Source organism: Pseudochaenichthys georgianus, chromosome 21 (assembly GCF_902827115.2).
Source record: "Pseudochaenichthys georgianus chromosome 21, fPseGeo1.2, whole genome shotgun sequence".
NCBI lineage: Eukaryota > Metazoa > Chordata > Actinopteri > Perciformes > Channichthyidae > Pseudochaenichthys > Pseudochaenichthys georgianus.
In genome coordinates, this window is record NC_047523.1 from 31,186,451 (window position 1) to 31,213,195 (window position 26,745).

Genomic DNA, 26,745 nt, shown 5'->3' on the forward strand with positions numbered 1-26,745 from the left:
GACCTAGATTGTGCTGATTGTAGGCCTTTGATCAAGATAACACTTGCTGTCAGTTGAGAAACATGATTTCCTCATTTAGGTATTAACTCAACAATTCAACTTGGGCAATACGAAGTAACAGTGTTACATCAATTCTGCAAGAAAAGCCACAAGTTCAGCAGAGTTGGTACAGCGCGTGTCATTTCCACTTGATGATTTACTATCGTGTGCAGTTGGTTACAGGAAATTGGAACAGCGCTGACTTGCTTTTGAATTGTGGTCGAGACAGTTTTCTGTTGAGAACAGAAGCAGATTATCTCGATGAGAAAGCAGCAGATTTAGAGATGTACAGTATGCAATATGTTATCACAACACAGTCGGCTCAGACAGCTGCTATCTGTCATAAACTCCGGCTATTGTTGGCGACACTACACAGCAACATGTGACCTAATCTAGATGAGCAGCCACTGAGCAAATACAGAGTGGAATGGTGTCATTTCTAATAAAGCTGTTTTATGGACTGCAGTCAACAGAGCCAGAGGAACAGGCTGAAACTTCCTTGTGCAAATGATACGGCGGCAGGAGTTTCATAACTTCCTCTGCTCAGACAAGCCTGTGGCAAGTCTCCTAACAGCAGTCAGAGAGAGAGAGAGAGAGAGAGAGAGAGAGAGAGAGAGAGAGAGAGAGAGAGAAATAACCTCAGCCTTATCAAGATTTTACAGAGACATTTCTTTAATTAGTTTTAATATTTCTTGTTTAGATAATGTCAGCCAATTGACAATTCGGTCCCAAACGGAACCGAGGGGAACTCTGCACTTCTCCGATACAGAGAAAATGGCTGATTAAAAAGATTGCTTTCCTTCATTTGATTTAAAATCATATGCATATTTTGGACAGGAGTCAATACCATGGCATACACATACTCTCATTGCTGATCCTATCGCTGATGTCTGAATGGTATCATGCGACAGTATTTGTTAAATTCACAAGTACATTTTGATGAAGAAAGAAAGCTATCTCCCCAACATTAATTGTGCAAACAGTCACAACAGCTTTGTCCTTTCCTGGTGTCACGTGCTCTGTGTGCTGCCGGTGAGGCAATGTGGATGTGAGGAGTCCTCACTGGTGCCGGGTGGTGACGGAAAAATAATTAGCGTTGCTGAGGAAAAGTTTCCTCTCTCCGAGATCTCAGACAAACACACCGGGCCTCAACCCCAAAACAATGTTGATCAAAGCACGTAAACATCTGGAGCAACGAGACTGCCGCTTTTGGAACGAGATACTCATCTGTATTTGTCCAAGATTACCAGGGAAGATAACCAGACTGTGCGCATGGGGGAGCACTTAGAATACCAAAGGTTTAGGGTGTGATACTGTAGCCTACCTGCATATCCCCCCACCTGTCTCTCCTTTAATCTTTGGGTTTTCACAATCCTCACTCCCACATTAACACCATCTCAGGCTTTTGTACTCATGTCGCCTCTCCCTAACCACCTATCTCTGTTTCCCGCCTCTCCCTTCTCTCCTGCACACACCTTTTCTCCTCACCGGGGCAGCAGGTGTTGAGTCGTTGTGTTTACTCCCCCCTCCTCCTACCCTACCCTTCCCTCTCACCGAAGCTCTCTCTCTCTCTCTCTCTCTCTCTCTCTCTCTCTCTCTCTCTCTCTCTCTCTCTCTCTCTCTCTCTCTCTCTCTCTCTGTGTGTGTGTCTCTCTGGCAGCTGGTAAGAGGAGGGAGGACGATATAACAGCTGCACATGAGGGCGGGTGGAAAAAAAAAAGAAGCACACAAGGCAAACAGCTTCAATCCCCTCAGGGTTGTCAACTCCAATCCCCCCGACCTTTGGCGTTTTTGAACCAGGCAAACAGAGGGAAAACTGTTGCAGTCGGAAGACATCAGTGTCCCCGTTCCATTAGCCCTACCTGGTGATCTGAGAGCCACGGTGAGCAGAGTTTACGTTCCCCGAGGCATTTAGTTGAGCGGCCTGGTAGCCTGCATGAGAAGCATCCACTTAAATCCACTTACTACCATTTAATAATTTGGAGTTTGAAAAACATGTCACTTCCAAATGGAAATTTCGCTGGAGGTACTTACATCTGTCGGAGGAAAAACACAAAACAACGGACAGCATCGGGGTTCTTTTTTCTCTTTTTTTTCTTTCTCAGCCCTCTCAATTGTACTGTGTGTGTGTGCGTGTGCGTGTGTGTCGTTTTCACAAACAGCATCAAAATACATGAGATCAGCTCTCGGGCTTTGTTTGGCCCTGGCAAGGTTAGGCCAGCCTCATTCCAAATTTCCTGAGGGGGAACAGAGAGAAAAACGATTCCATGCAGATAAATCACTCGCACAGATCAAAAGACAAATCAGTGGCAAAGACAAAAGATGCTGACTTGCAGAGAACAATGGAGACAGGGAGACGTAGGTATCAGAGGAGTCGGCCCTAAGATCCCCGGCTCCACTCGATCAAACCTGCTAACCAGGGTGTGCATACTAGGTCAAACAGACTCTGCTCCTGCAACAGGGACAGTGTGTTTAAACTGATCTCAGGGAGATATGTTTGGGAAGCTCTGACTGTGTAGTTTTGCAAAAGTACAAGTAGCATCTCTTTGCAAAGTCATCTTTTCGGTTTGATTTAATAGCCACCTTGAGAGTGGGATATTCCCCGGTTTGAAAAGAAAGATGGCAGGAGAAAGAAAGAGAGGGGGTAAACTATTTGATATACAGCATCGGTGTCTGTGTGGGTTGTTGTGCACACGCACGTCTGTGTGGTTTGATGACAAGGAGTCCTGTCCCATGCAGCCCTTCACGCATCACAGCCCACAGTCTTCCATTAACTTCTTCAGTACGAGCAATAAATAAATATCTGGAATCCACAACTCTTTATCATCCACTCATCACTTTAGAGAGTCGAGGTGTCGGAGAGGAAAAGAGCCCTTTGGGAAGTAACTTGTAGCAGACACGAAGCTGCAGCGGCCTCTCACCAATATTACCTTTTGATCAAACTGCCTCACGGATATTAGAGGAAGCAACACATCACTTTTACAGCTCTGCTCTTTGTTTAAAAAACAATTCTGTCAAAGGGAAGGGTCATTTGAAAAGCACCTTGTGATTTAGCTTTAAAGCATATTTTATAATGTGGAGGACTAAATGAGCAGTTCACCATGCACCACTGACAGCCACTATTTGATCCCCTCCTCTGAGCTCCATGTTTGATAACACATCAATTTAGATTAAGGTGATATGAAAGAGAAATGTAAAGTAGGTTTCGAGGGGGGAGGAGCTGATGCATTTGAGATGAATAAAACGATATTAAAATTAACATGTCTAGCCTCGGAACAGGCACAATTGACCTGTGAAGTGTGTTTAACAAGAAAATATTTTGAAATTGAAGGACGAGGTCTAGATGGGCTGTTATAGCAGCCCATAACATCGGCTGAACTCTTTAAAAAATGTCACATATGTCTTGACATTAGGCTTTATTTAAATACCATGGGGGGGGGACACAGAGGCCAAAGGTCAGTAATAGATTAGGGTGGAGAGTGAGAGCTCCATTCAGGTGCCATGAGGACGAGAAGGAGAAACATTAACCGCAAAAGTCGAGCTGGACTGAGCCCCCGATGAAACTAAACCACGTTCCACACTCCAGTCGCTATCTCCAGTCCAAACAAGTGAGATTTGATACCGCTGTTCTGGCCTGGAACAGAGGGGAAAACAAGCCCACTGCCACAACAAAGACAGGAAATTCAGCATAGATTCCTACTTCTCTCTTTTCTCCTGCCTCTCTATACCTAACAATACTGGTAATGGAGAGAGAACAGTGCCCGGGGCTGGCAGAGACACCTGCGACATATTTTCTCCCCCACACCACCCGCACGCCAACACCCCCCGCCCACCCCCCCGCTCTTCCCACCCCCTCGACATTAAAGTCCTTCACAGAAATCAGAATTTAATAAATCACCCCAGAGCCTGACAGAGTTTATCTCCGGGGGTCGCCTCCACTGTGCGGAGACTCACAGACAGACAAAGCCCGGCCCGATAAGATGTGAAATTAAATACAGTTAGCAGTTTGAGACAAAGGAGAGAGAGTGTCACACCGAGCTTTGTACGGCGTAAACGGCTGGCTGTTAGTCGGGGCACACGCGGGCACGCACACACACACACACACACACACACACACACACACACACACACACACACACACACACACACACACAAACGCCACAGAGACAGCGGGGTGATTCATTTCAGGTTTCCTCTCACATTTAGCCTCATTTGCATCATCCACTGTCAACATATCGCCTCTCCCAGATATGTTCAAGAGCTTTCATTAGACGTCCAGGGGAGGACATCCTTTTTACCCAGATGCACCATTATTAATCACTAGCTCTACTCCGATGTGGACTCATCTCCATCACGGATCAAACGCTATCTGCCTGTGTTTCCTTTCGTTCGGCAGACATCCCTGACATCAGCCATCACGACAGCTAAAGGAGACTTATGGGAGTGTGTTGGGGCTCAGGCGACCTTATGAATGCAGTACATAAGCATTTAGTACTGAGAGGATATAAATGTGAGGATTTGTTCGACACTGGTAGGATCTGTCGGGGCAAACCTCGGGCAGCCTCGCGCACGCTGAACAGCATACCAACTCCAGGGCTCGGTAAAACAATTAGGTACTTTACAAAATGAAACATGCGATACAAAATTGCTGGCTGTTGTTATAAGGACGCATGATTGCAATCCTTTCATATGGAGTTATATTATTTCCAATTAGCTGCGGTCTCCAATACACATCAGGATATGGCCGACCTCAGCTGTTCAAAGCTGATTTTCCCCCTGTACGGTAGTTAAGAGAAAGCACAGTCAGGTTTCCAGGACGTAGCTGCGCGGGTTGCTTAATAGGCTTAGCCTGGTCGCTGGATCCGACCTTTCACTTGAACAACAGCGAGGCCGAGCGGCTCGGGCCTGCTCTGGGAACACAATGACCCCGCGGGTGAAGCCTAATCTTCTCCAACTCCATTCTCTCTGCTGACCAGACGGCCTTCGTCCACAGCCTCTCTGCTGCTCTAACTGACGTCTTCCTGCTGAGACAACAGGGCCAAGGAACTGTCAACAGGCTGGGCCCCCCTCGCGCGCAGTCCTTCAGGGTCCGCGGGCACCGACAGTCCACGCTCAGAGTGCGAGTGCCGCTCGGTAGAATGCCGAGAACGACAGGAATGCTGGGTGCCATCAAGCATCTAAGAGCATAATTAGCAGTCTGAGTACTCAGCCCGAATATGGATGTGATTGAAAGAAGTGACTGCTGGGTATTGTAGTCCTGTCATTATAATGCAGCTTGTCATTTTTTAATGGCCTGATCCTGAACCTGCCACGTCAAACATATAACCATTTAAGATAAATAGTGTGGCAGAAGGTATATTAATACAACACGATGTGTCAATTGAGGCATCAAGAATTTTGAATAAGTTCACCTCAGAAACATTAGACTTGAGATCTTACAGCTATTTCACCTAAAGCATTACCATTCTTATTTTATCCGTTTGTTTTTTCCAATTACGGTATGAATAGTGGAAAGCTTTTTGGTGGACAGCATCAAATGAAATATAATTAGCTTATCTGGCATGTAATAAAAGGAAAAGCAAATGGCACAAGTATGTGAAAAGGTTTCCATTATGTCAATGACATACATAATAATGTAAAAAACAACACAATTGGTACTGTAAATGCACGTGTACACACATAGAAACACACACTCAGCTATATTGAAGAGCCAAGTCCCAGGTGACTGAGTGCCCTTATACAAAAGCTATTGCTATGGCAGGAGAATATCAGATAAAGGAAGGAATAGAAAGAAATGTCTCTGAACTCGAATGTATCCGTTGCTGCATTACTTTTTAAGTGTTTGATGTATGCAGGCGCCGACAAGGCAGTTCCTTCTTTTCCAAATATGTTTTGGTTTTGTTTTTCCTATGTTCAAAAGATGGGCTGCGAAAGGTTGTTCTTTCTTCTCCATGCTGCAAGTAAACTATACAAAGTAGTGTTTGATGTCTGATATCTGATCTGTATTTCTCGCATTGTCTCCAGTTCCTACTGTGGCATCTTAAAGGTCAGGAGTGAAAGGCCATTTGATAACTACAGAAAGACCTTTTGGATTTATTACACTGCCTTTCATCTCCTTTCCTGCGGAGGTTAAAACAAAGCATTGCATCCTTTGAAAAAAGAAAGGATAAAATGGATCGCTTTGGAGCCTTAAGCCTCTTTTTGTCACTGGGAGAAGTCTGGCATCCAGTGTGCGAGGAAAAGTCTTGTGGGATGTGTTTCCGAGAGGCGAATCTTCTCAGGCGCAATTAGCATATGTTCTCTCAACCTTCCACCAAACCTCTCAATGAGACCCTGAAATCCTATTGAGATATTATTACCACTCCAACGGGGCATTAAACAAAACATCTAAAGCCTGCACGCACACGCTCATACAGGTGCACACGCAAAAACACACACACACACACTATCACAGCTCAATGACACCCACTTCCCACTGAATATTCCTCTCTTTTTAATGGTAACCTTGGGAGACGTCTGCACCGGCGCGACACTTAACAGCCACTAGTCTGAGAAAAATGTTTTTGATATGCTCGTGTCATTTAATCATCCACATTCTGCCGAGGCGGTGCGGGACAATTTTGCAGGATATTAACTCCCAACTAAACCCTGGCTTGTATCATTTGTGGGGCCAGTCAAGCAGGAGTCCCAGGAGGAGCAGAGACTTCCTCCTCACAGTCGTAGTAATCTAAGCTTGACTGGGCCCACACACACTCACACACACTCACACACAGCTCATAGACAGGTAGAATGAACCATAAAGGAATCAGGAAATGTAAGGAACAAATGAAAGTACTGACAGTCGCAACAATAAAAGGATGAGTGTTTGCGATGTGAATGATCGGGCAACAACAGCAATGCAGTCGAGTGAGCGGTGGTAGAAAATGGTTCAGTGTGTCCTGGAGATATATTCACACAGAGCGAAATGACTTCCTTTTCTTTTTATTTCCAGACCAAAGTTAGAGATTGAAGAGCATTCGTAAAAATGTCACTTTAACGTGATCCATTTAGACAGCTCACATTGCTTAATGGGGTAGGAAATTCATTTTTTCTGCTGGGGAACAGCCATAGTGGATGATGTGATTCTATGCAAAATATATGAAGCCATTACGAGGAAAAATGCATGAGTTTCAATAGTTGGAGGGGGGGGGGGAAGTATCTCATTGCATGGAGGCTATCCCTATTCTTTACCGGCGAGCGTCACATACACGCACACAATGCAAAAGACAGCAAAGGCAACCGATGAAAACCATTTTTGTTCCATCACAAAGAACTAGGTCACCCTCTCATAATTGTCAATCATGCAATAAATCTCTCTGTGGCACAAATGAATACAGCATTGGAAATGAGACAAAGCTTATTGGCATGCTATGTCAGCTTGACTCAATTCATCCTTCTTTTCACACAAGACCATTCATATGTGAAGTTGTGCGAGGGTGTCTCTCTCTCTCCCCCTCTCTCTCTCTCCCTTGCACTTACACATACTCTCACGGAGCGACGCACACACACTCACATGCTCCTAATGCGAAAGTAACACAGGGTTAATGTATGTGGACAAACCATTTTAGCCAGAGGCGGCTTTATTATAATAACCATGTTTATTTCCATAGCGAACATGTCTCAATGTATTTTCTGCATTACTGTGGAATCACTGGGAACATACACAAGTAACTGTTACAGAACATTGCTTTCAAAGTACTTGCACATGCATGGACTGAGTTTGACAAGTTAAGATCGTACTTAAATTTTTCTGTATCGTTTTCATGTTTATAACAACTGTCTTAGATTAAAAAATATATATATCATATATTTGGGTATAAAATTAATTTCAGTGTACTCGCCACCATGGAAAAAAAGAGAGATTACCTTAATTAAGATTACATTATATTCTCTATATGTCAGTCTTGTGGAACCACTGACACTTTATGTTTCTAAAAAGCTTCATATAGATTGCAGAATGGGCAAACAAAAGAATCGATTGGTCTGTAGAAATGTCTGGTGACATAATCATAATTCCAGAGCCTGGTCATGTTTCTAAAGTATGAAACTGAACTGACTTTCCTTTCCTGCTCACCTCATAGCATACCAGGTGTACAGTGGTGTGTGTCATGCTATCTGATTGGCTGGGAGCATCGGCTTGACACAGCAGTACAGCTCCATCCACAGAGGTTTGTGTCGCCTCTCCGAGGACCCGACTGTCACTCTTTAAGAGGAGGGTAATAATAGCCGGGCGCCACAGCAAGTGGTGGCACAGGCGATTTTAAAGAAACATCGGGGAGACGGTGACATTTGAGTCTACGAGGAGAGAAACCTAAGCGCTGCAACCAATAAAGACCCCCACCAATATTCTCACTAGGCTTAGAGGGAGAGACAGAAGCAGAGAGGGAGAGTGAAAGGCAAAGAGAGATGTCAGTGTTAGATGAAAATGTGTTGACCTGGTGATATTGATACCCCGCTCATAACCTCTACAGGTGTGCAATGCCGTCAGGAAGCCGCTCTGGGTGTGGCTATCTCCAAAATTGCAGAGCTTATCGTTTTACAGTACAGACAATCCACTGCCTCTTTCACTTTGAATGCTGACAGCTGAAATCACTCAAAATAGAACCATTTACAAATAACCCATTCACATGCAGGACAATATTTAATTTTGTCTTTTGTATTCATTTTAATTTTGAACTTGAATCATACGAACATAGGTACTGGATGGGGTATTTTATCATCATATGACATGTAGTATGATTATAACGTGTTGCCCTTTTCTCGATTCTCTAATTTAAGAACAGTTCCGTTGACAATGACCTTAAGATTAATGACTTAATTTTGATTGAGCAGATTTAGCAAGGTTAAAGGGATTTCATTCATCACTTGAAAGACAGATCTGGAACAATCCTCGGATAAGTGTCCAACGCTGTTGCTGGAACCATTCTTCTCGATATGACATTTAAATGTGTTAAAAGATCAATGTAAACCCGTTTTTAACATGGAACTCTGGCTTTACGGTGAACTGAGAATCACTTACTTTGAAATCAGCTGTGCCGTCATCACATCTGTTTACTTATGATAGCTTGAATGAAATGTAAATCAGTTATTTACTTCTAAATCATTTTTAAAGCTGAATTTAATATCACAGTCTGAGGCTCCGAAAGCAGACACATGAGAGCAGTTCGGTGTCTAGCCTGCTGGCTCATCAGGAACTCATTTTATGCACATTGTTAGTTATAATTCAATGCTACAAATTGACTGCATAAAGTGTTTTTGGTATCTAAGTGAATTCAGACTTCACGTAAATAGCTGTGGGGCCGTTTTCTTCGTTTTTCAGCACAAGGTATTGACTGAGCAGATGCTTTGAACCACCATAGAATGTGCTGCTAGTCTCAAGTGTCATTAGCTTCAGGGCTTTTCCAGCTAGCGCCAGGTAAAGATTAGATAACAATCAGCCCTTTAATAGATACTGTTGGAGGCACTGGAGCCGTTCCTGTGCTGTGCCGTTCATCTGAAGCTAACAACAGAAGAAGAGAGTGTGGAAGCCGATGTCATTTCCTCCCTGATTTCTTCTCTGTGATGTACCGCTGAGCCCAGAGAGGAACACGTCTGTTGTTAAATTGCATGTAACTGTTCGCTCAAACTAGTGTCAATGTACTGTGCTGTCTGTCTGTTTGGGCAAGTCCAACTAAAATGGCACATTTCTAGGCAAGGTAGGTTTATTTGTACCGCACGTTTCAACAACAAGGCAATTTAAGTGCTTAGATAAGACAGGAAGACAACCTGAGAGGACATCAATTAATATCGATTAATTAATTATGGGACGGTGGCGCAGTGGTCTGTGCATCTGATCATCAGATCAAGGGGGGTGCTGGGGAACTCCAGTTCGAAACCCGCTCCTGCCGCCACTGCCGTTGTGTCCTTGGGCAAGACACTTCACCCGGATTTGCTCCTGTGGGTATTGTCCACAGTACATGTATAATATCAATGTGTACTTATGGCAGGTGATTGCCAAGTAGATGCATGTAAAAGCGCCTCGAAGTGAAGATGGACGGTGTACGCAGTGCGCTGTGCAATGATCATCAGATCAAGGGGTGCCGCTGCTGCGTCTGTAAAGCCGTTGTGTCCTTGGGCAAGACACTTCACCTGAACTTGCTCCTGTGGGTATTGTCCATAGTCCATTGCATGTATATAAAATATGTGTAATGTGTATTTGTAAAGCGCTTTGAGCACTGGAAAAGCGCTATAATAAATGTAAGGAATTATTATTATTATTATGTGACTATAGACACCTGGTGCTATTGCTGTATACATCTGCATAACTTTGGAAACATATCACACACCTATACAATTACATTGCAATATATTGTAGAATCAATTTGATTATTTTAGTATCTCAGTTTTAATTTGTAACCAAAATGGAGACTTTTCATGCATCTACTTGGCAATCACCTGCCATAAGCACATAGTAGCTATCTCATAGCATTATCAAATTAAAATGGATTCAATTTGAATTGCATGATATTAGACAGGTGCCTTTATATAAAGGAAGGGGCATCTGTGTAGGGTGTTTCCTAACGTTCTGTATAACGAGAAAATAAGTTGTGCCATCATAATATAATGTGCATAACTTCAATGAAATTCCAAAAGTACAAAGGGTTTTTTGTTGGAACACATTCCTTTCTTAATATACTTCACTTATTGGGAGGAGTCTTTTGTATTGAGTGGAGAGCTCCAAAAACATTTACACTGGAGGAATAACATCTGCATGTTTACTCAGGAGAAGATTCGTCCCCGATAGCCTCCAAGAAAATGAAGAGGGGGAGAAAAAACAAGTGAAGGAAATGTGTGGAATCCCATCTGAGATTGCTTCCCTGATGGATTCCTTTTCCTGTCAGCTCAGACGAGAAATGAAGCCGGGGAAAATTAACTCCTGACACAGCTACGCTGAATTAGACAGAGAGGGAGAAAAAAAAAACTACACACTTTTTAAGGATTCCAGCCTTGTCATTTTCAATTTTCTGCTCTTTGGACATGCTTGTATTCAGATTTCCCAACATCTATTCGCCATATCAATCCTAATTAGACAATCTGGGCCCACGAAGGATGGGAGCAGAGTTATTTGCATAATTTAATCATAAATACTCAGTGATACATATTTCCAAATGCATTTGTACAATTATCTTTTCATCCTTGGGGCAAAAGTATTAATATGATTAGGCAATAATTCTTTAAAAAAGGGGGGAAATAGGAAACCAGCAAGTGTGCACTCTTTTTTAAACTTCAGCTTTGGGCTATATGAAAAATTAATTAATTTCTGAGGAAAATCAATTTCTCTATGTGACCATATTAGACAGAGCCAGGCAAGGGCCTGCATTCCTTCTCCAATCAGAAAATCTCATCTGCTCCCTCTAACTTCTGTCAGTAGCATTTAACATCCTGGAACGAGCATCAGTGACTTCCGCCATGCTCCCTAAATGTGCAGTAATGTGAAGGAGCCCGTGAGTAAAGACAACCAAGGGAAAGAGAGGAAGGGAAACCAAAATCTATTGCAGCCCTGTCAGGCAATCAGTCTCAAGTGTAAAATCATCAGGTAAAATCACTGTTAACAAATCTAGTTTAACATGTTATATAAGTCATATTGACAGAATGATTTTAAACAGCTCAAGTCTGTTGTCTATACAAATCCAAGCTAATGCCCGTTTATAGTCGGTGAGCACAGTAAAAATAGGTCATTTTAATATGCTGATTAACGTGGAAAGACCTGATGTCAGAGTGTGCTTTTAAACCATTTGGTGGAGGAATTAATTGGTAATTCAATTGCTGTTGCCGATCCAGTAAAAGGCAGGCAAATAAGAAGGGAGCCTGGACAACTGATGCATCCAACAGGCAAATTAGCAACACAGGCTTTTGCCATGCAAATATCCTCGAAACCCACAAATGACATTAGACAGTGTCAAACAAAGCCTCCTTAACGAATGAAATCTGGGGTTTGGACAGTCTTGGCTCAGCGTTCTAGCAAGCTTTAAAAAAATGATCTTACTGCAAATGAGGAAAATTAATGTTTCTTTTGTCAAGTGAGCTAGTTTGTGGATTTTTCTTAAAAAAACGTTTTAATTTGCACTTGTTCCGGCTGACTGAATGTCAAGTCAATAAAGCAATTTTGATTTTCAAGGAGACTATTTGTTTGCAAAAAAACACCTTGCCGCCATCTGCCAACTGCACAGTTGATTTGAGCACATGTACTGTACCTAATCAAATTTACCAGAGCCCCACTGAAGGATTAAAATGCAAAAGAGAGAGAGAGAGAGAGAGAGAGAATTTTAAATGCTTTTGTTTTCCTTTAATAAAGAAACAACGCATGATATGAGGGCCAATTTGACTTTCGAAAAAGTACTTGAATAGATTTGGATTTTAAACAGCTTTCTATACACCCCTCTTTCTTTCTCCCCTCATCTCTCTATCTCCCTCTCTCTCTCTCTAATCAGGCATCTGTCACTCTGTTTTTGAAGTTATTATCGCCCAAGCTCCCTCTTGGATGTGGTTGCTGGGTGACGGGTATCTTAGCACCCACTCTGACTGGGAATGATTTGAATGGAATCCAGAAATCTCCCCTGAGTACCTGTAAACACATCCGTGCCTTGTAGAAAACAAATATATTATAAGAGAGCTCAGCGGAGGAGAGGAGGGAGAGAGACAAGCTGGCACCCTCGGTGGCAGCTCACACTGAGCGCTAAACAAAACAATTACCGTCATTTGCAAATACGTGTGTTTAGGCATAAACACTCTTGAAATAGGAACAAGAGAGGTGATAGCTCTCAAAACACTCTGTCATATCAGTATCAATTAAATATATCTGTTAAAGAAGAAGTCGTTCCACTGTGACCTGTCACTCGTAACGTTTCAGAATAGAATCTGTTTGACTGAAACGAGCCGGGGAAAATCTATTTAAGAAGGGCATGTAAGTGAAAAGCCGTCCCATTCCCAGTGGTGGGACATTGTCTGGGGCGTGTGGTTAACCTTCAAGGGTAGACAATGATTGTCAATTAACTGCTGCATTTCTGCGCCCCAGCATCGGATAGCCTGCCCCTACAAAGCAGACCAATGAGAGATATGCGATATCTCTGCACCGCCCCCCGTGTTATAATAACCTTTTCAGAGAGTTCAAGTGTCACGCAGCAATAAGAACCCTTTCCATCCCACCACAGGGAAAATGAAAAGGAAAACATGTAGCTGGAACAGAGGGCTCCTGGAGGGCTCCTGGAGAGTCAGAGTCATAATGTAGGGGAGATTACTGAACCTGGATCAGTCAGGGAGCAAGAGTGAACACTCCTAATCTGCCACGAGAGCCCTTAAGAAAATGAAGGGGTCAAGAATGACTGTATTCCTAGTATCTTTAAAGATGAACAATAATTACTAAAAATACAGTGTCAGTTATTTTACAAGTAAAAACACTCAATCTTTAAGTATGACAAAGGCATTTTTCATTATATGTGTTGTGGCCATTACCATAATAATAAATACAAAAATCCAACATTGCGTTTCTCAGCCACAGATTTATTTTCTGTTTAATGTTATGCTAAAGAAAGCATAGTAGGGAACAATTTGGTTGGAGTTTGTTTGTGCCCACATCAAAACTAGACCAGCGGGATGCAGCGATGCTCTGTGATGCTATTCACATTCACACTGTGTGCAAAATGAGAGTAGTGTTGTTTTAACACAATAGACCGTGGGAGGGGGAAAAAACAGCATGTGAAATAGTAAGACCCATTGTACAGGAGTATTATTCACTTCATTGTTACCACCCTGCCACTGCATAATAAGAGTTGTGATAATAGGTAGTAATAGGGCCGAGATGAAAAGCTAAAGTCTCTCAGGCAGCAGGCTGTTGTTGTGTAACCTGAGCGGGTTAACCGGTGAACTCAGATACTTTTTAACTGACACTAAGTCGGGGCAAAACGGAGCACCGCCTTTTGGAGAGGGAACTCGTTTTCACCTACAGGGCAACCGGTATCCTGTTTACTCAGACTCATTCTGTCAGCAGCAATTCAATGACAGACTGTGTAAAGCACACATCCCTGCAAATAAAATCAACTCTTTCTAAGTAACAGAAGCCTTTTATCCAGCGGATGCCTCACTGTTCCATGATGTAATTCTCCAAATGGGGCAGGCAGGCGGGCAGGCCGGGTCTGAGTGATTGATTTCAGCCCAGCACCGGGAGTACCTGGCTGCTTTCAGAGACAATTACAGTCCTGTCCATGTGCCCGTAATAGCCCACCACTTTAGCGTCATTAAAGCTACGCGAGGCACTGCATTATCCTTTAACCCCATCGCTGGCCATCCCCCCATTGACAACCCGGAGAGTTCAACCACATACTTTGTCACCTGAAGCCCCACGCCAGGCTTGAGGAGAGGATAACCGAGCTGTATGTTTTTTTTTCTAAAGAGAGAAAGAGGAGGGGGTTCTGCTCCCTCAATGCTTTATGTAAATGATGTCTAAGCACCCAAGTGCACAGGTTGTTAAGACGAGTACAACAGCAATATGAAGCTACAGCATATTTGTAAGCTCTCAATATTATATATAATGTAGATGTGTGAGGCTGGCTGTTTTGATGTAGGCATAAAGAGAACAGGTACTATGTTTATTAATTAAAGAAAGAAACAATTACAATTACATGAATTTAGAAAAAAGCTTTGAATTAAAAATGTTTCACAGAATAATGTTATTCTCTCTTCCTCAAAATGTTGTGTCAGTTATTTCATTTGTCATTTTGTGACCAGGCCAAGGCACTTAGATACAGCAGTGCTTTCAGGGTCAACATGTAGTCAACCTCATCATACTATGGATCTTAATGGCACAAAAAACAAATCTGTCTGCACAGCGACTTCTGTGTGCTTGAGTGTTTTGTCACGTGCGTTTCATACTAAGCATGCATCTTAAAGTCAGAAATAACTTTTAATTTCACACTATAATTTTTCATATAAGGCTGTCTGCTTTTACACTGAGATAACCAAGTGACTCAAAGTGTTTATTGCTATTCCCCACTGATGTGAGCCTTTCCATCATATTTGCATTTCCAGCTCATTTCTGGGTAGGAGATCAATATGAAATCAATCATAGTGACAGGTAAGATGGTAAATTTGACCAGGCTGAACCATCCTGTGAGACTGAGCGATACATCAAAGCTAGGAGCAACAGGACAGTAAAAATGGCTTTTAATCAAATATTGATCTTTACTTAAATCACTCCATATTAAAACATATAAAGCTCAAAATATTTGATTTGGTAATATGGCTTCATGCATTAAATGCCACATGCATTATATTAATTTATTTGTTTAATTAAAAGCAAGCATGTTTCATTAAGATACATTTTAAAAAGAGTGTTTGACTATTATCCCTGGCATTTACAGTGTGAAAAAGCTGGCTTCGTACACTAGAGGTGTAGGGAGTGTAAATTAACCTCTTTAAAAGCTGTACTGGCTGTCATACTGACAGAACAATTATAACAAAAAATATATCATGCCATATAATTATGTTAATTATGGTTCACCTTGTTTATTTTCAAATCAAAGTTATGATTGAAAATGTATTACCCTGGTGGCAAGTGCATTTCAAAAGAAATAACCTAATTGTTTCAAGTCATTAAAAAAAAAGTTGATTAAGAGGATTCCTTAAATAAAAGAGGTATTACATTAAAGTAAGGGTCATAACATATGATTGGCTTGTTGTTGATAAAATTGTCTTTGCATTGGCAGCCCAACACCTGAAGTGTATTCTACAGCATTGTGAAACTCAGCCGTTGTGTAGCCTACATTATCGATTCATTTGTTCTGAGGCAGACAGGCTATCCATCATGGCACAGCTTTGCCCTGCACGTGCTAAAAACTTTCACTAAACTTTTTCACTGATGTCGCGCGCTGGCCTCTTCCCGTCCAACTGACAACTACGACAAAAGTTAGTAACACACGCTCACAATTGCACCAACTAAAAACAAGCGATTTGTAACTTCGAATGGCAAATGTATCTCGTCACTTGAAACACTTGTTTAAGTTAAAATGTCTCCATCTTCCTTGCTCCCGCGCCTTTACGCACGGCTGTCCGTACAGACATTTAAACCAACACGCCGTACAGAGCTCTCCACGTACCTCGCATTGGTGCAGTCGTTGTACAGGGTCTCGAAGTCTTTTCTGGAGATGAGTTTGCAGCGGTTCACCCCGGGTTGGATGGCGCCGAGCCCTCTGAGGATGCGGACCTGCTCCACATTGCACACCACCGGCGTGATCTCCAGCCGCTTCAGCTTGGTGTAGACGGTGTGCAGCCCGCCGACCAGGTGCTTCAGGAACAGGTCGAAAGCCTGAGGAAGGCAGATGAGCTCGCAGCCGTCCACGGTGAAAGACGCCACTTTGGCACCGCGCAACTCGACCATCTTGCACTCATTGTTTTGCGGTATATTTTCAACAGGCGACGGGGTCGAGTACACGGGTTTGCCGGGTGGAAGACCAGCGTTCGGGATGCCCGGGCTGCCGCTGACGAGGTGCTCTGATCTGAACAGGTTCTGCCCGGTTCCGGGTGGGGGGGCCAGGCATAGGGATGGAGATGGGGATGAAGTTGTCGACGGCGGGGACGTCGTGGCGGAAGGAATCGAGATCGAAGGCGGTGGGACGAGAGGAGTTGGTAGGATCAGAGCAGCCGGTACGGCCATGGTCACCTACAGGAGGGGAAGAGAGTAGCCGAAGTTCAAAGTATAAAACCCAGCCTGCCGAGACACCCCTAAATGAAAGAATCCACGAGAGTTTAGCCCCTCAGATAAGTTGGGAAGTAAAAAGAGCTGCCGAAAAAAGGCGTTCTGAGTGAGGCTTTTGGGGGGGCTGAGCGGCGGGACAATGATCAAAGATAGGAGGAGGAATGACAGGAGGAAAATGAGCTGAAAAGTGCAGCTCCGCTCTGTGGATGAGTTGTTGTTGTCACACGGTACAGAGAGGGAGGAGCTAGGGGACAGTGGGAGCCTTTGAAGAGCAGATAACTGGGCTCGGGCTACACTCAAATCGTTCAGGTTTGTTAAAGTGTTTAATTGTTTATTCCACATTAAAGAGATCCGGTTATATCGGATCATAATCTGGTAATGTGCATGTTTTTGCTGTGGTGAAAAACACGCATCAAGATAAATCTAAAATGTCAGTTAACAGTTATTTCTGCTTCTAATAACACATGAACAGCCTGACAGGTTACACCTGCTATCCAACAGTATGCAAACCCATTGCACCACTCTATTGACAGTTGAACACCCTAAAACAGGCAAATGTTTTATTAAAACAGTGTGTACCCTTTTTTTACTTACATCCTGCAACTGTTGAACGCTCTTTTAACTTTTTATATTTGTAATATGTTCTCACTAAGCATGCCAGTATGAGTCACTGTTCAAGGTTCACGATGTCTGTGAGAAAGGACAATATGTCTCATTAAATTAGTCCTTCATGATTATTGTATTTGCACAGTCAAAGGGGCTAGAGCTCTTTCTATAAAGTGCATTAAACAAGGCACATGAGGCAATGGCTGTTTTGAGATAGACTTTTTGTATGCATACTAAAACTCTCTATATATTGATATGTAAACTGCAAATGTACAACAGTAAAAGTACTATTTAAAGTCTCTGTTATCACTCATCTCAAATCTAATGCGTTGTAAAAGTTATATCATCTTACATTTGCAGTGCTTCATGCCAGCAGTTGTTTCCCCAATGTCCATTTCAAGTTCAATACCAACTACTACAGTGTGTACATAGTTAATAAACTCGACTGAGCTGCAGATAAGTAGGCACTATCTGCATGAGAGAAATTCAACTAAAGAGAGAGATAAACTAAATGCTTTACAGTATATAGCATTACATTTGAAAATCTGATGTAGTGCGAGAACAACAAAAAATAACCAAATTAGTTCAAACCTAAACAAATTGTTAGGTTCTCACGTTTAATAAAACCTCACGTTTTATAAAACATAAAAAGTTTGATTCTATGTAAATATATTAAAGTATTTACACATTTAATAGAGATCATAATAATTGTTCACGGTTTTCTTTCGCAGTATTGCAGTTTCAAATCACTGTAAAAACAACACCGGACATAACATCAGTTTATAATGCTGCGTACTGAAACAAGCTTAGCACAGTAAGAACACAAACTCTCAAACTTTCTCTCAATCTCACACTGTACAGGAAAGAAGGATAAAGGCAGAGAGGGAGGAAATGCAGCACAGTGCATGGGGGCAGGGTCATGTCCATGCACAATAACAGCTCATAGAGTGTACACATGTATTCAATCACTGTGGAACATCATGAGTTACAATAACTTTCTTCCTGCCTTTCTTCCTAGATTCATCTGTTGGTGTAAAACCGCAAACTATGTATACATGTAGCTGGATAGTCCAATCTTGGAAACCAAATTGCCAGATGACACTCTTTTAAAATCAGAACATTAAATCTATAAGTGGACGTATTGGATTCTGTTTTGCAGGAAGCTATTCTGGCATTTTGTCAAATTTAAAAAAAGGAATTATTCAAGTGTTTGGATTTGTACCTTCAATTCCCAACACATACAGACAGCTTTCTTATATTTGTAGTTTTTTGACATGTTTATCGAAGTTGACCATTTTGCTGTGAAATGCATTACATTCAGCAGAGGACATCAGGACTCACCGTGTAAGCGTATTAGGTGGAATGAATGCAGTTCACATCAGAAAGGGTATTTCTTATCACAGTCTGCATTTGCCTTAATGTTCTGTGTATTGCTGTTGTCCTGTTAAGATCAGCTTTAAGATAAGCAGTGTGCCATTTCAAAATTATCATTCAGGGAAAGAGGTAGCTTGTAGTGTAAAATCAATAGCTGCTTAAAATTCATTGCCAGGCAATCCATTTGCCCTTTATGTTGCTAACCTTTCACTTAAATATGCACCATATTAAGATTTCATTATATACAATGAATGTCACAACAGTTTGCCCACTATTTCTCTTGTTTGCATGGGTTAACTGCAAATCATTGTGCTTGTAATGTCTGAAAAATGACTTTCATTAAGATTATGCAGGAAAAGCTATATGAGGCTGAGTGGCCTGATAGGTATTAAAAGGCACCACAGGATATGTATGATGTTTCAGATACAAAGGGCTTTCAACAGACTGGGTGGGCTGCATGTGTCTGACCCCGGTTACGAAAACAAAACGCAACAAAAAAATAAAGTCTGAAAACCGGTGCTGTACATTACACCACAATACTTTGCTGATATAATTGAGCACAAATGCAAAATCAGTATTGATTGTAAAAATCAGGTATGGGAATATTGAGAGGAAACGGCTTAGTAAGAAAACTGTTGAAAAACTATTTGTTTCCAGGCTCAGTGGGGCCAAGTAGTGGCTGTGTTAAATTGTCCTTGCAAAAATAGTTGGATATTTGTACCGTGAATGAAGTTTCCAGCGTGACTAAATCTTGAAGTAACACAAACAGTTAACAGACTTCTCCTAAAAGTACACTGAAGTACAGTACATGCGGAGGAGATTGCAGTAAACAAATGACTGTGTCAAAACGTAATCACCCAGTATGAGTTATGGCATCAGGAAAGTGTTTCAAAATGTATGGATATGGGACAAGACTTGTGTATGATCAATGACACCGTATATTGTTTGATGTAATAATTTATTCACCCCATAAAGCTTTGATAAAACAATGTTGAAAAGCAATTTAAATTGAATTCATTTAAATGTCAATTCTCATGGTTAGGATTTTTCTATAATTGGCTATTTAATTAAAATAATTTTCATAGTCATTAATACAGCCAGCAACTTGTAGCGCGCTGACGTGTTTTAATTACATGGTATTAACAAAATTGATATGCTTTAGAAAGCATGGTGAATAAGAAATAATTAGACCAATCATACATCATCCTCTTATGGACATTAAGTGTATCACAATATAATTGATGAACTTAAAAAACAAGAGAGATAAATAACTTTAATTGAACAGAGTTGGTGTACAGAGCTTTGAATAAAGAATCATACTCACGATGTATTATATTTCAGAGGCAATTCATTATCTGTAACATCACTTAGCCCTCTGTGCACAGCACTCTCCCCTAACCTATGATTACATGACATTTGGAAGCAGTGATACTGTGTAGTCTTTTAAAATGTCCTTTTACCTAGTCTGCATAAATCTTCAAACCGCTTTTCCGCATGGGCAAATAGGAAGGCGGGGAGCAGCTTCAGACATAAGAATCATTTAGATGCTTGGAATAAAGCACGTATTGATCATGAATATTTGCTTCTCCAAGGTTACACTGCCTTGACCCCATCTATCCTTAGAAAGCGGCCAACACAAACATGTCACACAGGGTAAAGGGGAGATGTCAGAGAGCAGGCTGATGGTGGAGGGGGTATGATAATTGTCTACTCTGGCCATTAAATGAATATCTAATTACAATTAAAAGGATTGGACATCTCTCAGAATGCTAATTGTTCAGTGTGTCGGGACAACTTCTGTATTGTTATTATCAGAATCACAAACTGTTTCATTTAATCCAAAATGTGGCAGTCAATATTAGGGATAGAACCGTTTAAAATGACTTGGCAAATCACTGATTAGGTTCTTTTTGAGCAAAAAGACAAAACATTCTGTGATTCAGACTTTCTCAAATCAAGTGCATTTTGAATCTTTTTTGTTTTGGATTGTTTGTTCGGACAACATAAAGGCACCACCCTCACTCTGGGAATGTTTGAAGTGTAATTTTGACACTTTTCAGCCATGAAATCTAATCAACGGATTCATCAATATTGAAAATGTTTTTGTTGCAGCCCTCATTAACTCGAGGTGTAGGCTAATAACACGACATTAACTTTCCAAAGAGAAGCAGGCAACAAAGAAAACTGAAAATAAAGTTAGAAAAGTCTGAAAAAAGCAACGCAGAATCCACATTTAGTGAGAAACTGTGGAAAATGACTATTATTTCTTAGAATTTCTCAATTACACAATCACAATTTCAGCAATGACGTGACCGAAAGAACGAGATTGCGGATACAAGCGGCCGAGATGGGTTTTCTCCGCAGGGTGGCTGGTGTCTCCCTTAGGGATAAGGTGAGAAGTTCGGTCATCAGGGAGGGACTCGGAGTTGAGCCGCTCCTCCTTCGCATCGAAAGGAGCCAGTTGAGGTGGTGCGGGCACCTAGTTAGGATGCCACCTGGGCGCCTCCCTAGGGAGGTGTTCCAGGCACGTCCAGCTGGGAAGAGACCAAGGGGTAGACCTAGGACCAGGTGGAGGGATTATATCTCTTCGCTGGCCTGGGAGCGCCTTGGGACCCCCCAGTCAGAGCTGGTTGATGTCGCCAGGGAAAAGGAAGTTTGGGGCTCTCTGCTGGAACTGCTACCCCCGCGACCCGACCACGGATAAGCGGGAAAAGATGGATGGATGGACGTTACCGAAGAGTTTAAATTAGAACCAGTATTTATTTACACACTATAGTTAACCGTGGATGCTCACTTTATATTTGGTGATTTACGTCCCCCAATCTTCCACCTCTTGATACAACAGGCCAGATAATAGAATGCTCCTTCACACAAAGTATGTCAAATAACAGCTTTCTGGTAATGTGAGGAGCAAATGGAGTTCACTTCATTTTCAAAGAGCCAGCCTCTCCCACAATTAGAGTAGTCACGGCCCACGTCCTGCAGTACTTCATTTGATGCCACGCAGCTTCCAATATAACTGGGGTGTAAGAAACAGAGAGATTTGTGGATATCTAAATTGCTAAAGCAGAAACCTGTATAAACAGCGGTAATTACTGGGCCATTGACAGTCTCTCAGTGTTGTGCTCATTCTGCCACAGCCGCAGTGATTAAAATGAATCCTCATCGACTTCTCCATTAAAGCGCTGGCAGGAGCGATCCCGTGACCTTTCCCCATTGATTGAACATAACAATCACAATTCAATTGTAATGCAAAGAGAACATTTGTTATAATGTACATGAGATGCATGAGCCATTTCCTGGGCGCGGGGAAGGGTAATCAATGGAGTGACTCTTGGCGTGATGCAAGGAGAATGAGGCTGTGTTTGCAGGCCCTAATTCATACAGCCTGCAGTGTATGATGGAAGCCAATGATATGCATGTAAACACTCCGATTTCTCTGTGCTCATCGTTCAATAGGATAACAACAAATCCTGATTTCTATATCTATATACATTAACAGCCCAGCGCAGTGATGCACACACGGTCCTGATGCACTTCTGGTCCGATCGGAGATCAAAGTTTGATTCATGTATCATGTGACGTGGTGGTATCTCTTCTAAATGATCTTTCAGAGCGACTGCCATCATTCAAGAGGAGAGACTTATTGTAACATATGACTTCAGAGACAACAGGCTCTTGCCGGGACACTCGTGGAAATACTAAGCAGAACCCTAAGTACCCACATAAACATATATAATATATTGGAACGCTCTGAAATGCAGCTATAGTGTATGTTCCAGTGATAGTAAAGCAAGGACATCCTTGTAAAAGCGTAATTACTAATGATTAGCTCAACTCAAGCAAGTGAAAGCACAAACTGCACAATCCATATGCCACCGAAAAGAAAAGTATGATAGGCATAACAACCCATCACTGTTCAATCCCTCTTTAAAAGCTGCACTCGATCGTGTCTTTCAAAAACTGTCTTATGAAGAGTGTATGCGAATGATGTCCTTAAGGGATTTCTTTTTAGAATCGGGAGATTATAGTTTACACGGACATTAAACAGATTAAACCAGCCAGCTCTCTAAAGGCAGTTTATCTAATGGAGAAAATGTGGTATGCTAATTGAGAAATTCCGATGGTAAAATTATATTTAAACCTCTCTCTCTGTCTCACTCTCTGTTTCTCCCTCTCTCTCTCAGTGCTGGAGGATTGTAGTTTGGCTTGATGAAATCAAATGGCTAATCACAGCCATAAGCTGTGAGACGTTAGCTGAGTGAAACAGTGTTTGCCATGCTAAAAGGTAATTGTCTCGGAAAACTTCATCGATGACAGATTCAATTCCATTTAGTAAATGTTTAATAAATGCTGTACAAACAGGCTGCCCTATCTCGCTGTGCTTAGAAAACAAAGGGAAACTTTAATTGCTTTAATCATCCCTAGCTTTGACGTTGTTATTGGCCTTAAAAATAGCAGTTAACAGAAACTGTCCTGCTGAGGAAATTGAACCACATTTGGAAAATGATCCGTAATTAAGATAGGGGCATCCCGAGCAGCGAGGTCCAGGCGAACTGTTGAGACTAGGAAAAACATTCCAAGTCATACAAAGCTATTCAATTAACAGAAGGACCCAAGGAAAACAACCTCCCTATTATGTATCACTTACTTTAATCAGATTGAAAGCGATTGTATCCTTTTTGAAAATCCCCTAACACAAACATGTTAATTAACAGATAGGAGGGTGGAAAGATGTATTTTTCATTAGCGGGTGAAATAATGTTCCCCTTTTAACATCAAGGAAAATCAACTGCTTACTGCAGTTAAACCAGTCAGCGGTGTAAATTCCCTGCCAGCATTTTTATTTAAAACCTCATTAATGTGTTTCAACCCAGCATAGCTGTACCTTTAATCTGCACTAAAAGGAAATAATGCGTTTCCTGCTTTATTTACCAGCCTTACTTAACAAGTGTTCCTGTACAATTAGAATTGTTAATAGATCTGGAAACAAAAGGACTTTGAAGGTGGGAAAGTGCTGACATTATTTCACAGGGGAAAAACACTCTTGAGAAAAAAGATCTGCTGTAAATGTAGTTTCCTGGAACACAGGCGCACTGCAATGTTGGTCTCTCTCATTAGAAATGCCATGCACAGGACATAAATCAAGGCCCGTAAAACATTTCATTGCCACACAACACTAAATTACACACTTGCTGGTTTGCCACACTGATTGTGTTTAAACATTGTAATTTGACTTTATTCCCATTAAATCTATGCAGAGTTTTACAATCCATAAACAGAGTATCCGTAATAAAAGTTAATAAATGTCAGAATTTGCATTTGGAAAAAAACACCCTGCTACATTCTTGCAAATATCAATCTATGAACCTTTCAACATTTCGTCAAACAAAATGCTAATTGTACCTTTAGGAATTTGGGAGACAAGTGACAAGAAATGAGATGCAATGTCCTTTGGAATCAGGAAATCAGCAAAGCTGGAATACATTAAGTGTGAGGCCACAGCCAAGTGAAGGAGGACTGTTTTTGTGCAGAACAAAAGACAGTGACAGGATGTCATAAATTGTAATCCTAAACAGCTTCCTATGCGTTCAGGTGTAATTTAACAGCACTAAAGCAGAATGCACACCAGTTTGGTGATTCGATCCCCGTCTGCCTCCTGTCTTTCTTATTTTCCTTCCTTTCCTTTTCCTATTATTGTTTTTGTATGGTTTTGATAGAAGCCGAATGGATTTAATCCTTTGAACATGTATAGCATTACAGTGATAGTAAGCAGTAATCAATAGTGTCAGGTTGACCTTTGGATGACTGCATTTTCAGACACCGTTTTGTTATCACTTAATGATTGCGAATCATGAAATATTAATTAGTGATAGCAATCTTGTTCTACTTTATGAACAAAATAAATACAAACTCCCCTCTTTATCTCCTGATACACACTCCGATCTGTGTACTCGTCACTAATCCTACATACCAGGGTTTAGTTTGAATGTTCAGAATATGTATTACCCATTGTTAGGAACCATTTCATTAGGAATATCCCTTTGCATGCAAGGTAACAGGAAGATGTATTTCCACTTTATTACTTCCCAATTATAAGATATGTTTGGGAACATTTGAACTACAATGTTCTAAAACGATTTCTAAAAACGGTGCCACATTCATACTGTACTGGCAACACTACCATTTAAAGAGCATCACTCATGGTCGGCCAATACAGTTTGGTCAGTATCATCACTTACACTCACCCCATATATCTGATGAACACCAAAGGACCAATTGTAATCTACTCTCCTGTTGTGTGCACCAGGCTAAAGAGGGGCTGCTCACCATTAACAGCAACACCAGGCTGTACAAATGTGAAGAAACCAATGGTGTGTAACCATTATCATTGTGTCGCCTTGGCCATGTTTCTGTTTAGTTATCACGATCACCGTATGAAACTGATATTATGGTGCATAATATGATACTCAAATGCTATATTATGAGTTAGTGCAAGAGGTCATTCTTCATTTTATATCCATGCTGTAATCTATCAAAAAGCCCTATCAGGGCAGCTCTATGCTATAATATCTCTCCGTTTGCAGTAGGTTACTATGCTCTGCTGGTTTAGTAAACTAAGCATCCAACAACAATGATTATTCATGTCATTCTTCAAAGGTCCTTGAGAGGATCTTGATGCAGCAATTCAACCTTTCATATTAATTCAAGCTTGGCTAAGATTGTACCATCTGGGCCCTTGTACTTCATGATTAATGCCAAAGAGTTGATTCATATGTGCAATTGGAGTTTAATAAACAAGGATTTCAGAGTTAAATGGCACATACAGATGCCTGGGATGAACTCATTCATAGCATCTAATTTGTGTTCTTGCTAATAAAGCCCACTCATAATTGCCCACTACAATCATCTCCGAGATACACAAATATGGGGATTTGGTGATTAACATAATGTGTTTCTTCCAGAGAGGAATTAATCCGACAATTCTAAGATGCCTTCAGACATTTGTACATAAGATTCTTTATTTGCTGCAAATTAACTTACTACTGCGACAGCATGTTTAACACTGGCACAAAAAATAATTACTGTTCATCATTGTTCAGATTAAGCCCCAACAAACTTTTCCCTTTTAAAACTACCAGACATGGCTTAGCAAACCATATTAACTTTGTCATTCTTCCCTTGCTCACATTCTTAGTCTGTTTCAATGTCACAGTACGTGCTGCAGACTTCATAAAGAGAGGCATTAGCTTCTCAATCTGACACAGAGGGCCCACACAACAGTGACCTCTACAGGAGCACAGGACACATCAACTGCATATCTGTCATGCTCACTGTAACACCGTTACATGCTTCAGCACGTCTCACCAATGTTTTTTTAAGGTCATGCAATCATTGCATCCAGCCATTAATATCCCTGATTCTGTTGTACCAAACAAAGTTATCTGTTACTGTCATAGAATAACAATTCATCTTATTTCTCATGCCAATTCAGATGTGAGAGTTATTGTTAAATATGTTTTGATTGTATACTGTTCAGTCAAATAAACTTTATCATTGTGTATTTTATTCTTTTGAATACGACTAGTATTATTTCCCACTAATGGTAAGCAATCTCCTTTGAAAGACAGTTCTGATCGACAGGTTAATGGCCATAAATAAAAAAGACTATTATTGCTCAGGTACCTTGGGATCCTTTTGGATCTGGCTCACCAAGAACCAACTGGCAAACATCGACAACAAAACAACAGATTTGGTTATGAAGAACTTTAAATGTAACCTTGTTGTTATTGTGTATGTCCTAGTGCTGGATAAAGCATCAGATTAAGATGTAACGCAAACAGGTGGGGTTGCTGCATATCAACAAGTAATGCCCCTCTGCTTTTAGATTGAAGACAAAGAACAGAGCAGTGTCTTTAGTGGGGTAGCGGAGGAATGGGAGGGAGCCAAGCCACGCA

General features: G+C 41.4%; 1 protein-coding gene across 1 annotated transcript in view; it reads right to left on the reverse strand.

Moving 5' to 3' along the window:
• Nucleotides 1-17,001, reverse strand: part of dachd (dachshund d) — a 93,386-nt gene extending 76,385 nt beyond the window's left edge. The window contains exon 1 of the mRNA XM_071207077.1: nt 16,209-17,001. Within this exon, the coding sequence (XP_071063178.1) occupies nt 16,209-16,765 (557 nt within the window). The 5' untranslated portion in view covers nt 16,766-17,001. The remainder of the gene's footprint in view (nt 1-16,208) is intronic.
• Nucleotides 17,002-26,745: the final 9,744 nt, after the last annotated feature.